The following is a 15,564-nucleotide window of genomic DNA, read 5'->3' as shown; positions in this document are numbered from 1 at the left end:
AATTATAATCTTTGAAGTCTTTATTCTTTACATAGTTCAATATATATGAATTATACAATTATACATAATTAATCACATCATACTCATATTTATTTTATATGAGTTACTTGATAACAATTATAGGTCATCTTATTTTTTTAAATTTATCGTTATATGTAAGTTCCTTCTCAAAAAAAAAAATTAGCTCAGCAGTACAGTGTAAAGATATTATAAAATACAAATAATAACGTGTATATAATTTAAAAGCTTACTAAACTATTTCTCAGTTAGTTACTTACTAAAATAATTGATTGCAATTTATGTTTCAGATCAAGCTACCATTACGCAGTTATTGGACAGCATCCCTGATTGTGATCCAATGTTTTGTCCAAATATTTGTGGTCATTCTTATAAAGGAAAATATCGCAAACACAATCTTAAACGCCATATGATGTTATCTTGTAGAGTTCACGCACAATTTGAATGTACATTTTGCCAAAAACGATTTAGGTCAAATCAAATATTAAAGGTTCATTTAGCCTATATCCATAACATAATTAAGAATTCATAAACAAAATATAAATGATTAAGTAAAAACATTTTTTGAGAGTAAAATTTTTGTTTTGAATTTAAATATATTGTATAAATCATTTTAAAATAGTACTTAAATGTTCGATGGCTTGTTTGTTTAGTCATCACAAGACGTGCCCTCACGTATTAAATACGCAAAAGCACGGTACAAATAAAACGTTGTACATATTAGCACTGTAGCATTCTAAATTCAATATGTTTTGTCAATGGTATAAAATAATGTAAATATTATTTTTTCAGACAATTACACAAATCAGATTTTTGGAAAAGATTCATTGTCTTGTCCAAATGGTTGTGGCCGATTGTACAGAGGTACAAACCGTAAAAACAATCTCAAACGGCATATGTATTATGTAGGGATGGGCGGATACTAGAACCGATACTAGATATCGGCCGATATCGGTGATATCGGTGATATCGGTTTATGGGTATCGGTTTTTTTTCAAAACTGATATTTCAACCGATACCAAAAAAAAAACCTATCGATCAGCATAGTATTGATAGTATCATAATTCACAAATGCACAGGTTAGGTTATTAATAAATACTATTATCAAATACTATTGATTATTTTATAATAATCAATGTTTTCACTTTTCTAGGGAATATTATTTGTGTTATCGGGTATCGGTTTTATGGTGGTATCGGCTCATGTTTTTTTTTGTCAAAAATGTTGTTTTAACATTTCCATATATTATCGGGTATCGGTTTTATATCGGCAGCATATATCGGAATATCGGATATCGGTAATAAGTGGTATCGGCCCATCCCTAGTATTATGCATGTGGCGTTAGTCCAAAATTTCAATGTAAATTTTGCGGAAAACAATTCAGGCATAAACGATCATTACAGTATCGTTTAGCCACTGTTCATCAAGAAAATATAGTTTAAGAAATATGTTTTTGTAAAACAAAAGTTGTATTTGGAGTTTTAATTTAAAAGAAAGAATGTAATTTTATTTACAGGTTATGAGGATAATATTAATGTTGTCTTAGTTATTAAAACCAGTGTTGATTTCAGAACTTCTATCCCGGAGGGAAGGGGAATATTTCGTGGTGGTATTACCCCTCCACTGTCTACCCTCCAGACACCCTCTGAAATAAACCCTGATTGAAACGAAAACCCAATTATAAAAATGTAATTCAAAATTAATCAATCCTATAATAACCCACATATAAATAGGTGAATAGCAAATTAAAACCAAATTAGTATCATCAATATATAATTAACTATATTTTGTTGATGACATAAAATAATTTTAGTATTTTATTTTCAGTTACGGTCTGGAATCAGAATATTGAAAAATATCGTGTGTTTTGTCCAAATAATGGCTGTGGCCGATCGTATATCGGGAAAAACTGCACAAACAATCTAAAAAAACATTTGAAGTTTATGTGTGGCATTGATCCACAATTTTGTTGTTCATTTTGCGGAAAACAATTCAGGTCTAAACAATCGTTACAGTATCACATATCCAGTGTTCATCAAAAAATTATACTTTAAAAAATATATTTTTGTAAAATAAACTTTGTAATTGTAATTGTAATTTATTATTTCAATTGAATTAATATATTAAGTATAACTACCAATGTTTTGGATATACTGACATATGCAAAAGAGGCGTATTTAAGTTTTTCAAAAAGAAATAATAGCATTTTATTAAAAGGTTAGGTATAAGGATAATGCATATAACGGTCGTTTTTATAGTTATTGAAACAAAAGCAAAATTATATTGTACATTTTGCTGAAAACAAATCAGATAAAACATATTGTTATAGTATTATTTGGTTTTTGTATTTTGTCAATAATTTAAAATAATTTAAATATTATATTTTCAGTAAATGACATGAATCAGGCTTTTGGAGAAGATTCCTTATTTTGTCCAAGTGGTTGTGGCCGATCGTACAAAGGTAGAAACCGGAAACATAATCTCAAACATCATTTGAAGTATGCGTGTGGCATAAAACCACAATTTAATTGTACAATTTGCGGAAAACAATTAAGGTCTAAACAATCGTTACAGTATCATATATCCAGTGTTCATCAAAAAATTATAATTTAAAAAATATATTTTTGTAAAATTAACTTTGTAATTGTAATTGTAATTTATTATTTCAATTGTATAAATATACTTACTATACCTACCGATGTTTAGGATATACTGACATCTGCAAAAAAGGCGTATTTAAGTTTTTCAAAAAGAAATAATTGAAACAAAAGCCAATTTTATTGTACATTTTACTGAAAACAAATCAAATAAAATATATATTGTTATAGTATCATTTGATTACTGTTCATCAAGAAAATGAACTTTAAGTAGTGGGCAAGTGCGTAACGATATATTATATTAGGTGCCTAAAAGTCACTGTAACGTATGTGTTTTTAAATTAAATTCAATAATATGTACCTATGTATTATATAATCACGAATCATATTATTGAAAAACAATTCTGAGCGAATACGGTCTGTCAGCCTATTATATTACTAAGCATATGATATTAAGTATTGTGTAATTTATTTTGCTATTAGGCATTAGTACTAGAGTAGGTAGGTTAAATCATTTGCCTAAAACATTTGAAAATAATTTAATAATACACTTTAAAAGTTTCAATAGTACCTATACCTACTCATGAAAAATATTTTTAAATTACAACAAATAAACTAAAATCGTTACCTGTTCTTCGTTTGAATATCTAATTTTGACCTAATTTGAAATTAGAATAACTATATAACACTTAAGCACTGTATGTAAATGCAATTTATTTTTGGATTACAGTATCGTCTTTTCATAAAAATCTGTATTTTAAATTTAGCTATAAAAATTGACGAGCAAAAATTCTCTTTAATGGACAATAATTAATTATAAAAAAGCAAAAAAATCAAAATTGACTTATGCCTATAAATAGCCTAACGATCATCAAAAAATATGCTAAAAGCCCCTTAGAAACAAAAGAATCATCAGCGCTGTGGCGGCCCAATTAATTACCTATATGTTTTTATATTTTTGTTAATAATTTAAAATAATTTAAATATTATTTTTTCAGTAAATTACAATATGAATCAGGCTTTTGAAGAAGATTCCTTATTTTGTCCAAGTGGTTGTGGCCGATCGTACAAAGGTAGAAACCGTAAACATAATCTCAAACGTCATTTGAAGTATTCGTGTGGCCTTAAACCACAATTTAATTGTACATTTTGCGGAAAACTATTCAAGCATAAGCTGTGGTTACAGTATCATTTAGTCACTGTCCATCAAGAAAATAAACATTAAATAGTACATTTTTGTAAAATAAACTTTGTATTTGGAATTTAAATGTATTATTTCAATAGTATTCAAATACTTACTTAATGTTCGTAAAATACCGACGGCTACAGATGTTGCATATTTTAGTTTTTCAAAAACAATGAATGTATCCCATGTTTAAAGGTATTCATAAGGATGAGGTATATTCGTTTTAATGTTTCAAAAATGATTGAAACAAAAACCCAAGTATAAAAATTGAAGTATAATAGTTATCAATCAAAATGATCCTTAAAAAAAAAAATAAGTATTAATTAATTTTAGCAGTTTAAATCAACAATATTTTGTTTAAGATTTAAAATAATTTAAATATTTTGTTTTCAGTTAATTACATGAATCAGGCTTTTGGATAAGATCCATTGTCTTGTCCAAGTGGTTGTGGTCGTTCTTACAAAGGAAGACACCGCAAATACAATCTTAAATATCATTTGAAGAATGATTGTGGTGTAACTAAACCACAATTTTATTGTACATTTTGCAAAAAACAATTCTGGCATAAGCGCTCGTTAACGTTTCATTTGACCTCTGTTCATCAAGAAAATAAACTTTAAAAAATATATTTTTGTAAATTAAACTTAGTATTTATGATTTAAATTTATAAATTAAATTGTATTTAAATTATTAATTGGGTGTGTAACGTCCCCTCTTCACCGGGCGTTCGTCTCTCGAACCCTACAGATTGAAGTTCTGTTTTATTTTTACGAGGTCTCGGGGACTCGACCTCGGTGTGTAATATTAATACTAAGAGATCAGGGTTACCTTATTGAAGTAAGCACATAGGTATAATATAAATAAATATGTAATATAATATAGGACAGATACATACAGTATACATATAAGGGTTTACCGATCCGGGTAGATGATGACGTGCCGTGAGTGTGGATCGTTGATGGGGCCGTCGGATCGTCGCGGAGTCGATGTTGCTGTTGTCGTTGGTCGCACACTTTTCTCACACACTGCCTCGGTCATAATTATTATATACACCGCTGTCGCGTGCCTAAAACCCTTTGTCAACAGTCAGCTGCGATCGCTATTCCTCACACTCAGCATATTAGGCAGCGGGTGCCCTACTTAAGGAATAATGTACGATGCCGATAGACGGCAATCGTTACAGGTGTATAATACTTATGTAGTTATGTTTAGGAAATATCGTTGGCCTTGGCTTCAAAATTAGAATATTTATATTATACAAAGAACGAATTTATTTAAATGTCATAAGGATAGAATATATTGATTGTAACAATAATTGAAAAAAAGGTAGTAGGTAAGTTGAGTCCCGAAAAAAGGTGGTATGTAAATTAAGTCCTGTAAAAAAATGTTAGTAGTTACGTTCGTTCCAATTTTTTAGTTATAGTAAGTACAATTTTATATTTATGGTATAAATTAAAATATATGTTTTTATAATATAATTTTTACTAAATAAATTTAAGGTAAATATAATAGAATAAATAAATTAAAGAATTAATTTAATTTCTATTATTATAATTTAATTAAAATATATGTGTTTTTTTATAATATGCATATGCTCTCGGTAAAAACCATACTAAAATATACTATACTATTTTATTATTGATACTACATTAGATACTAGGTTACTATATTTAGAGAATATATAATACATTTGAAAATAGAGAATGCATTTATTTAATACTAATGAAAATGAAGTGTGTTTGAATTGTATTGTTAATAATAGTTATTTAAATCGAATCATCTCTCGGAAATACTTAAAGAAAGCACGCTAAAAACCTTTTAAGAAAATTTAAAAAATGTAGAGCTTTATTATTCATAAACAAAATTTATTTTGTCATCAATATTAAGACATTTGTATGTTTTATTTTCAGTTAATTACACGAATAAGACTTGAAAAAGATCCAATGTTTTGTCCAAATGGTTGCGGCCGATCGTATAAAAGTACAAACCGCAAAAACAATCTCAAACATCATTTGAATTATGCGTGTGGCATTAACCCACAATTTTAATGTATAGTTCGCCAAAAACAATTCAGAAAAAAACAATCACTGAAGTATCATATAATAACAGTTCATCAAACATGCATATTTTAAAAATAAAAAAAGTGTAATGTAAAAAATACAAATAAAGAATTGTACAATAATGGCAGACTTTAATTATTATTTTCAAACACCTACTTAAATGTTGAAAACAAATGTATAATAATTGATAACTATTAGTTTTTTAACTAGTCATTTAACAATAAAAGCGATTGTCTAGTTTTTAGTTATAGCTCATTTTAGGAATATTTAAATTTTTCTAGACAATAGCTGCTAACTTAACCCTGATAATTATCTCGACGAGTGTGTTCTTCCAGCTCATATTTCTGCATAACCAGAGACGTATTTAGGGGGAGGGAGAGGCTAGATGCCCGCCGAGCTATTAGTTTTTTAAGTGTGGTATTATTTTACAAGGCCAGTCTTCTGTTCTTGAATAGTTAAATAAATTGCCTTAACTGTTTCAAATATAACTAATTTAAACATTATTTAAGTTAAAGAAAACGCTGGATTTCGCACAAGTATGAGTTGTCTCCGTACCTACCTATACCAATAATCAATATCTCCTCAATCTTATACTCATCTTTAGAATTTTTTGCTTAAGAGGATGCTACCCATGTATTTGTTATCTCTGTCTTACACACGTACCGTATAGCAATTTTTCGTTCACGAGTTTCAATATTGTGCTGCTAGTTTTGATAATAGGGTGAATAAGTGACTTAAATTGTATAAGAGGTCAATTCACTCTACTTTTTAAAGTAACGAAGCTCAACGTGATCTGTTGAGCGTAAAATGTGCTATGTTATGAACTTGTGAGACGAAAACAACAAATATCAGTTTAACATACTCCTAAGACACCTTATTATACTGACCTGAATTTATCATTTCCAAATGATTGTACATTAGCATCATATTTCTGTATACGTCTCTGGCCGTAACACTAAAAAATCGTAATCTGTTGATTGAAATTAGAAGACTTCTGATTTATTTTGACCTTGTTTTCGCACAAATACTATGCTTAAGTGACTAACTCCATGTTTAATTTACTTAATTTATACTTAATATTGGGTTTAAAATATGTTAAGGTTGTTGGGAATTTAATAAAGTCAAACTTTTAATGTTCATGTATTGTCATATAATTATTTTTAGTTTGCAATATTGAATGTATAAGAATCAGAATCAACATTAACCATAATTGTGCTTTGGATTTCTGGTATAAATATATTTAGTCAATAAAATAATACAATTTAAATGTTATGTTTGCAGAGAATACCATATTGGAAATATTGTATAATACTAGTGAAAATGACCCAATATTGTGTCCATTCAGTTGTGGTACTGTGTTTAATGGAAGATATCGCAAAAAAAATCTAAAAAGACATTTAAGTAATTCATGCTTTGTTAACCCAAAAATAGAATGTAAATATTGCAAAAAAACGATTAGAAATAAAAGATCATTAGATTATCATATGATGACTAATCATCAACAACTTTTAATTTAATAATTTTATGTTTGTTTAAATGTAACACCTGAAAATTAATATTATTTATATTTAAAAATGTAGAACTATTTCAAATTTATAAATATAGTAGACTTTGATTTTAAACACACAATACTTTGATTTGTTTTATTTGTTTCAAAATGTATTATGTATACAGAACTTCACCCGTACATTTTAATAACAATTCTGTTGATTGTATTTCAATACCCAGATTTTTGTCTTCCGCTATGTTAAAAATCACGATCCAACGTAAGATATCAGGAACAGGACCACTCTGGAGTTTGACACTGAAATTATATGTTCAAAGTCGTCTTTTTAAGGAAAATAACAAAGGTATTATCGAAAATATTCATGGTAATAGATCAGCCTGTTTCGTAGGTTTGATTATTTCATAATTGGTTTCAATTAAATTATTTATTATATAATATAAATAAAGTTTTTTTTTAATACAGAATGAAAAAAAAAAATTTTCTTTAAATGACTGTTTCGCCGTGTTGTATTGTAGAAAAGAAACATTTAGTATCAGCTTCTTAGCCATTTTAAAGAAGTTAAATGTATCACAAAAGCAACCACTGTGTATATTATATACAGCATATATTTTATACTTCGCCAACAAAATAAAAAAACTAAAATGTTATGTTTTCAGAGAATACCAATAATACCATGATGGAATTATTAAATAAAGTAATTGAGAATGATCCAGTATTCTGTCCAAATGGTTGTGGTCATTCATATATTGGCATTCACCGAAAACACAGTCTCAAAAAGCATTTGGTTTATGCATGCGGGAAAAATCCACAATTTCATTGTATATATTGCCCAAGACAATTCAGGCATAAGCAATCGTTACAGTATCACTTAACCACTGTTCATCAAGAAAATATTCTTTAAAAAATATTATTTTTGTACTTTAAACTTTTAAATTATAATTGTAGTTTAATATTTAATTTGTACTCGTATTAAAATACTAACTATTTCTATGTTTAGGAAATTACGACTTGTTACGCAACTATTTAGGTTTATCAAAAAGAAAGAATGGAATTTTATTAAAAGGCTATAGTCTATAACTTATAAGAATGCAATTTATTAATTTCAATATTAAATAATAGCAACTGAAATGTAAACCTATAAGTACAAAGTTTAAATTCAAAGAGGATCACTCCTAATGATCTTTGTATAAATACGAAAAAATTTCGTTAAAAACAAAATTTAATACTAATCACAGGGCTAAGACATTCTAAATTAACTATGTACTGTCAATGATATAAAATAATTTAAATATTATATTTTCAGTAAAGAACCAGTCTTTGGAAAAATATCGAATGATTTGTCCAAATGGTTGTGGCCAATCATTTATTGGGAAGAACAGCAAACAGAATCTCAAAAAACATTTGGTGGATGCATGCGGGAAAAATCCACAATTTCATTGTATATTTTGCAGAAAACAATTCAAACATAAGCAATCGTTACGGTATCACGTAGCCAACATTCATCAACAAATTGTTCCCTAATATATACAATTTTGTAGAATAAATTTTGTTAAATCACAAATATAATCACAAACATCATTTGAAATATATAGTGGCGTTCACCCACAATTTCAATGTACAGTTTTCCGAATCAAGTTCAGAAACAACGGATCATTGAAGTGTCATATGATGAAAATTCATCAAATATGTATATTTTAAAAATCAAAAATGAATTTATTGTAAAATAAATACCTAGGTATACAGCTTCTGCTTTTATGTTTATTATTTTTATTTAACTGTAAATATTTGAAACAAAATTAATGATAACTTTTAGGTTTTAATTTGTACTTGATTAGTTACCAATTTATCATAAAGTTAGATTTATATATGAAGTATCTATATTCTATAATAATTATTGTATATATTATTATATTATAGCTACATCTCTGTCACCTGTCATATCCGTTATCTGTTCATGGTCCATATAATTCATTCCAGTGATCCTGTGTTTGTACCATTATCAATTGGTACATCTGTTACAATTATTTATATGCCTACATATTATTCAAAAACAGATAAATATTACGTATTATTTGACCATAGTGTCAAGTTTACAGTCTTAGTTTACTTAGGAAATATTTAAATTTGCCTAAGCCTTAAATATTGGAAACCTTAAACTAAAACAATCTCAATTAATATGTTTTCCCAAGTTGTTTGTTACCACAAAACTGAAAAAAAGTAAACCATATTGGCATATTTTATTAAAATCAAAAGGCTTCTGATTATTTTCGAACCATCCTCCATACAGTTACCATACTAGAGATTACCTACTAATTTCGTATTTAATTAAATAAAAAAAATGGAAATACATTTATAGCATTATACATGCTTCAGTAACCCACAATTTGAAAATTAGTATTGCAAAAAAACGAATAGAAATTTAAAAATGAATATTGTTTGTGTTTAAAAATGTTGTCCTCTTTCAATTTTAAAAATAAAATATATTTTGATTTGAAGAACACATCAACTTAACCTATTCAGATTGTTTTTCAAGTTGCTACATAATTGTGGAATATCTGAAGCAAAAATCTATTTCGATCTAATTCATTATATTTTATGGTAACATTGAGTTTTTTTTATTTATGTATCCATTATCCATTTACAAAATATTTTACACAAAAATAATAGGGATATTACCAATTGACAATCCATGAAAGTCTCAAAAATTTCATATTTGGTTTTTAGTATAATTACTAATTAATAAAAATCTTACATTAAGATGTATTCTTATTTCTTGCAATAGCTGTATGGCTGTGTTGTACTGTAGAAAAAAACATTTAGTATCAGTTGCTATAACCTTTCTAAAGGAGTTATGTGTCTCAACATCAACTAAAGTCTACATTATTGTATACTTATAGTTAGCCAATTAAATAAAAAAACTAAAATATTATATTTACAGAGAATATCATGATGGAATTATTAAATAAAGTAAGTGAAAATGATCCTGTGTTCTGTCCAAATGGTTGTGGTCATTCGTATATTGGTACACACCGCAAACACAATCTCAAAAAACATTTGATATATGCATGCGGCAAAAATCCACAATTTCAATGTGTAATGTGCTCAAGAAAATTTGCTCGCAAGCATACTTTAAAAAGCCATTTATTATCTATCCACAAAAAAAATTTTAATTCTTATTTGACTTAATATTATATAGATTTAATGTAAATATCAAACATTATTGAAACTAAAGTAATACATGAATATTTTATTTTACTTAGTACTAAACTGAGCTTAGTTCATTTTGCCTTGTATCATAAGTATTTTAATAATATTTGTGTATTATATATAATACACTATTCATATTCAATATTTTTCGAGACTAAATGTCAAAATGTAACAACTAACAAAAAATGATGATTATTTTACAAATACAGTTGTACAAATCTAAAATAACAAAAAAAAGCTTTTTAAATAACATACACTATGTACTTACTTCTTGTATAAAGGATGAAATATAGTATATATAGATAATAAAATACAACTTAATGTTCAATTTTTGAAATTTGGTACAAACAATTATTTATTTATATGCATTTCATTGTATGTCTTACAACACATGGTAATTACATAATACTGCTCTGAAATTAAATTTTAAAAATGTATGTTTAAATACTAAGATAAATTTTTTGTAAAACATAATCTTGTAACTTGGTTATGTATGTTATACTTGTTAAAATAAATTTATAGTATGAGAACTTTGGACCATTTAATGGAATGATATATTTCAATATTGTACAACTATACCATATTAGTAATAATGTAAGATAATTTAAATATTACATTTTCAGAGAATCATATGAACGAGTTATTAAATATGGCTAGTGAAAACGACCCAGCATATTGCCCAAATAGTTGTGGTCATTCATATAACGGCACGGAACGCAAGAAAAATCTGAAAAAACATTTGATATATGCATGCGGCCAAAATCCACAATTTCAATGTAAAGTTTGCTTGAGAAAATTTGCTCGCAAGCATACTTTGAAATGCCATTTATTATCTATTCACAAACAGCATTTTAATTCTTATTTGATTTAATATTATATAGCTTTAATGTAAATAACAAACATTTTTAAAACTAAAATATTACATGAATATTTTATTTTACTTAGCACTAAACTGAGTTCAGTTCATTTAGCCTTGTATCATAAATATTTTAATAATATTTATGTATTGTATACAATACACTATTCATATTTAATATTTTTTAAGACTACATGTAAAAAAAAATGTAATAATTTATGAAAAAATCTTTTTAAAAAACAAAGCAAGTGTATTTACGTCAAGTGTATTTAATGTTAAAATATATAGTATATAATTCTATATAATAGAATATAAAGTACAGTTTTTTTTTTATTGTGCATTTTACAACACGTGGTAGGTACATAACTACATAACTACACTGCTATGAAATTAAATTTAAAAAATAAACATAAAATTATATTGTATGATTAAAAATACAAAGATCGTGGTTTTTTTTTTTGTGTAAAAACAGTATTTTGTAACTTGGTTCTATTTATGTTTTAATTATTTAAAATGAATTCCTACTGTGAGAACTTAATCCATTTTAAAGGCCTGTTATGTTTGAGTGTTGTACAACTAAACTATATTTAGTTAATAATGTAAAATTTTTTAAATGTTATATTTGCAGAAAACGATATGAACAAGTTATTAAATATGGCTAGTGAAAATGACCCAGCATTCTGCCCAAATGGTTGTGGGCATTCATATAAGGGCACAGAACGCAAGTCCAATCTAAAAAGACATTTGAAACAATCATGCCCAAAATTTCAATGTACAGTATGCCATAAAAAATACAAAAAAAAGGCATCGTTGCTGTATCATATGATGACTATTCATTAAACATATTTAAGATATTTTTGTAATTAGTTGAAGAAAATGTTGCAATATTTTGCTTTTATTAATAAAGTAAAATATATGACAAATATAATGTATAATTTTGAATAATGCATTAAAAAATTATGTGATTTTAATTTTTTTTTCTCCAAGGGTTTGGTGGCGGGTAAGTTTTTTTTACCAAAACATACTGATATTTAGTTAATCATACCCACTAGCCTAGTGATGCGACAAGACTTTAGAAGACTAATTTAAATTTTGTTATTATGTGTACTTGACAATCAGTCCACTTTCCCCAATTTTGTGAACCAGCTCTTATAACTTGATTCAAATATATTAAAATTTAAGACATTTCACATGTTGATTGTGCAGAATTTAAATCAGAAATCTCTAAATGTGGATTTATTGATCTCAAGTAATCATCCTAACAAATTCAGATAAGTTTGCAAAGTTTTATCGCATTATTAGGCATATTGGTAGAATTGACAAAAATTACATACTTTTGGCCAAAAAAAAACAAACGCTCACCCGTGCAACGCTGCGGTGAAGACTTTTATGTGCGAGTGCAAGGGCATCAATTATTAGTATGAATGCAGTGTATACTATACACACTAATAATAATTTACTACAAACACAGTCGCAAGTCATGCACACAAACATTTTAAACATTGCTATACCAATCTTCTTATATATACACTACCACCAAATCCCTTTAAATATTGCTAAAAATCATTTTATATTTTTTAAAATCTGAAAAATGTTGTACATAAATACACTTAACTGCTATAAATTTGAATTTAAAAAGTGAACTTAAAATTATGTATGTTTAGGTACGGTTTTTTTGTGTAAAAAATAATTTAATAACTTTGTGATGTATATTATTTTAATGTTAAATTAATTTGTAGTCTGAGAACTTTGGCCCTCATAAAGGAATTATATATTTCAGCAATGTACAATTAAATCATATTTAGCTAATAATATAAAATAATTTAAATGTTACTTTTTCAAAGAATCATTTGAAAGAGTTTTTAATTATGGCTAGTAGTATTGACCCAGCATTCTCCTCAAATGGCCGTGGTCGTTTGTATAAAAGCACAGAACACAAGTTCAATTTGAAAAGACATTTAAAATATTCATGAGAATATGCACACAAAATTTAAATGAGTTATATGCCTAAATCCATTCAGTACAACCATACATTTCAGTACTATTTACTCACTACTCATCAACAAAAACTTTAGTATATATATATTTTTCAAAAAATTTCAGACGTAAGCAAATGTTGACATGCCATATCAAGATAGATCATCAATGATATTTTCCTAGTACACTTTGATTTGTACTCAAGTACCTCTATGAAAAATGTTGTTATTTATATGTTTATTACAACAAGCATACTTATACTTACTTTAAAAAAATATTTCCTCCTCTTGTTATATTGGGATGAAAGAATAGAACTTAGCTTTGGCCTTACACAATGTATGACTATGTATGTACTACAATTGTTTTTGAGATTAAATTGTATTGTATTTATTGTTAGTACATTTATTTTGCCAATTAATTATTATATATAAATACATTTTTTAAATTATTATTCATATTCGCTTTGATAGCCAGGTTATTGGCATTATATTTTTTTTTAAATATAATTACAATTTTATATTTGCAGAGAATTATATGAACGAGTTATTAAATAAAGCTAGTAAAAACGACCCAGCAATCTGCCCAAATGGTTGTGGCCATGAGTATAAAGGTTTGGATCGCAAACGGAATCTAAAAAAACATTTAATTTATGCATGTGGTGTTAATCCACAATTCCAATGTATAATTTGCTTAAAAAAATTTGCTCGCAAGCACACATTGAAAATCCATTCAATATCTGTTCATAAATTAATTTATAACTCTCATTTTTGATTTATGTTGTATAGATTTGTTTATATGAATAAGAAAAATATTTAAATTAAAATAGTTAAAGTAATTAAGGTAGCTATTGGAATTGTAAAAATGTAAAACTAAACTGCATTTATGTCATGTTGCATCTTGACTTAAATTACAGGTTAGTTAAAATCCCCCATTCAAACAAAAGCAATCATTGCAATAATATAATAACTATTCATTAAAACCCTGGTTTTATTAATAAATTTAATGTTTGTTTCAAAAATGCTATTAATTTATTTTGAAATAATCTCAACACATTTGAAAACATTGAAACTGCATATTTAAATCATTTAAGATTTGTATTCCAAGGCTGTAAAACAAAAAAATAAAATGTATATCTTCTATGGTGGACAGTATTCAGTAAACATAAATAAACTATTCTTTAAATCAATCTTTATTAGATATCTTATACTCTTAAGATATTTAGTTGATTATTTTCAAATAGACAATAATTTAATGTGCATAGTATTAGTACTAACAATGGGTAAAGGCATGTGGGCAACACTGTATACATACTATTAAGCATAATACTATATATTTTTGACACATTTTACAATTTAAATATTTGATAATTAATAATATTAATTGTTTTAATTTTAATTTTTTAGAATTGTCTTGCAGTTGGTTAACTCAACTTAATTGGATAACACAATTAGATCCTGCCAGTTGTCCAAACAAATGTGGTAAATTGTATAAAGGACCTTATAGAAAGCATCATCTCAGACAACATTTGGTGTATGAATGTGGTGTTATACCAAAATTTCAATGCAGAATTTGTTTAAAGCGTTTCGCTAGAAACCCTCAGTTAAAATATCATTTAATTAGAATACATAAAATTGCTGCTTAACACAGCAAAATGTGTTATATTAAACACTTTAATGGTCTGGTTCATTATCAGTCAAATACTGATAAATACTGTATCAGATAAAATTGTTTTCATTTATATTAGTAGTGAATTGTATTTGTTAAATAAAATGTTTACCGTCAACACTGGCCGTTCTACAAGAATTATGTACCTCAAAATGTCACTACAAGTTGTAATTGATATTGTGTACCCACTTAAGTAGGCCATACTCCCCTCTTGGATGGAATTAAAAAAGAAAGGTGTATCGATTTAAGGCTGTATTTTTTAAATTAAGTTTTTAGAGATACACTTTATTTTAATTTAAGTGTCATGTAAGTTAAGTAGGTACTAAGTATTTTAAGTATTTATGATAAATATTAATATTAATGATGTGTTACCTACTGCAAAAATGAAGAATTAATCCTTTTGGATGAACTTTTTTGTAGGGTAAAGAGGATAACATAGCCTTTCATAACTTTGTATTGAACATGTATATAGCTCCAAAATTTAAAATAAT

At 26.7% G+C, this 15,564-nt stretch overlaps 2 protein-coding genes across 10 annotated transcripts; both read left to right on the top strand.

The window, feature by feature from the left end:
• The first annotated feature begins 173 nt into the window (after nt 1-173).
• Nucleotides 174-5,240, top strand: LOC111042499 (zinc finger protein draculin-like). 9 transcript variants are annotated; one of them, XR_002605448.1, is made up of 4 exons: nt 174-508; nt 811-882; nt 1,846-2,479; nt 3,614-3,877. XR_002605448.1 is itself a non-coding variant. In XM_022327127.1 (3 exons), the coding sequence occupies exons 1-3, from the start codon at nt 2,416-2,418 to the stop codon at nt 4,221-4,223; spliced, it is 168 nt and encodes a 55-aa protein (XP_022182819.1). In that variant the 5' UTR covers nt 174-2,415; the 3' UTR covers nt 4,224-5,240. The 9 variants fall into 9 exon arrangements, 5 of the variants coding, with proteins under 5 accessions (XP_022182819.1, XP_022182817.1, XP_022182816.1 ...); XR_002605449.1 differs by lacking the exon at nt 3,614-3,877 and having other exon boundaries at nt 1,846-2,014; nt 2,408-2,851; XM_022327127.1 differs by adding an exon at nt 4,195-5,240 and having other exon boundaries at nt 174-2,479; nt 3,614-3,688.
• Nucleotides 5,241-11,443: 6,203 nt separating this feature from the next.
• Nucleotides 11,444-12,360, top strand: LOC111042501. Its single transcript, XM_022327131.1, has one exon. It carries the CDS (start codon nt 12,068-12,070, stop codon nt 12,269-12,271), a length of 204 nt encoding a protein of 67 aa, XP_022182823.1. The 5' UTR covers nt 11,444-12,067; the 3' UTR covers nt 12,272-12,360.
• The last annotated feature ends 3,204 nt before the right edge of the window (nt 12,361-15,564 follow it).

The sequence above is a fragment of the Myzus persicae genome, unplaced genomic scaffold, assembly GCF_001856785.1.
Source record: "Myzus persicae strain clone G006 unplaced genomic scaffold, MPER_G0061.0, whole genome shotgun sequence".
NCBI lineage: Eukaryota > Metazoa > Arthropoda > Insecta > Hemiptera > Aphididae > Myzus > Myzus persicae.
Note: the sequence above shows the minus strand (reverse complement) of the source record. Positions and strands in the feature narration are given on the sequence as shown.

Bases quoted from the DNA above. Each gene is read 5' to 3' on its own strand.
- LOC111042499 (XM_022327122.1), top strand. From the start codon at position 359: ATGTTTTGTCCAAATATTTGTGGTCATTCTTATAAAGGAAAATATCGC. The intron at 509-810 runs GTTCATTTAGCC...TTATTTTTTCAG, and splicing joins GGTCAAATCAAATATTAAAG to ACAATTACACAAATCAGATT. The intron at 883-1,845 runs GTACAAACCGTA...TTTTATTTTCAG, and splicing joins TTGTGGCCGATTGTACAGAG to TTACGGTCTGGAATCAGAAT.
- LOC111042501 (XM_022327131.1), top strand. From the start codon at position 12,068: ATGAACAAGTTATTAAATATGGCTAGTGAAAATGACCCAGCATTCTGC.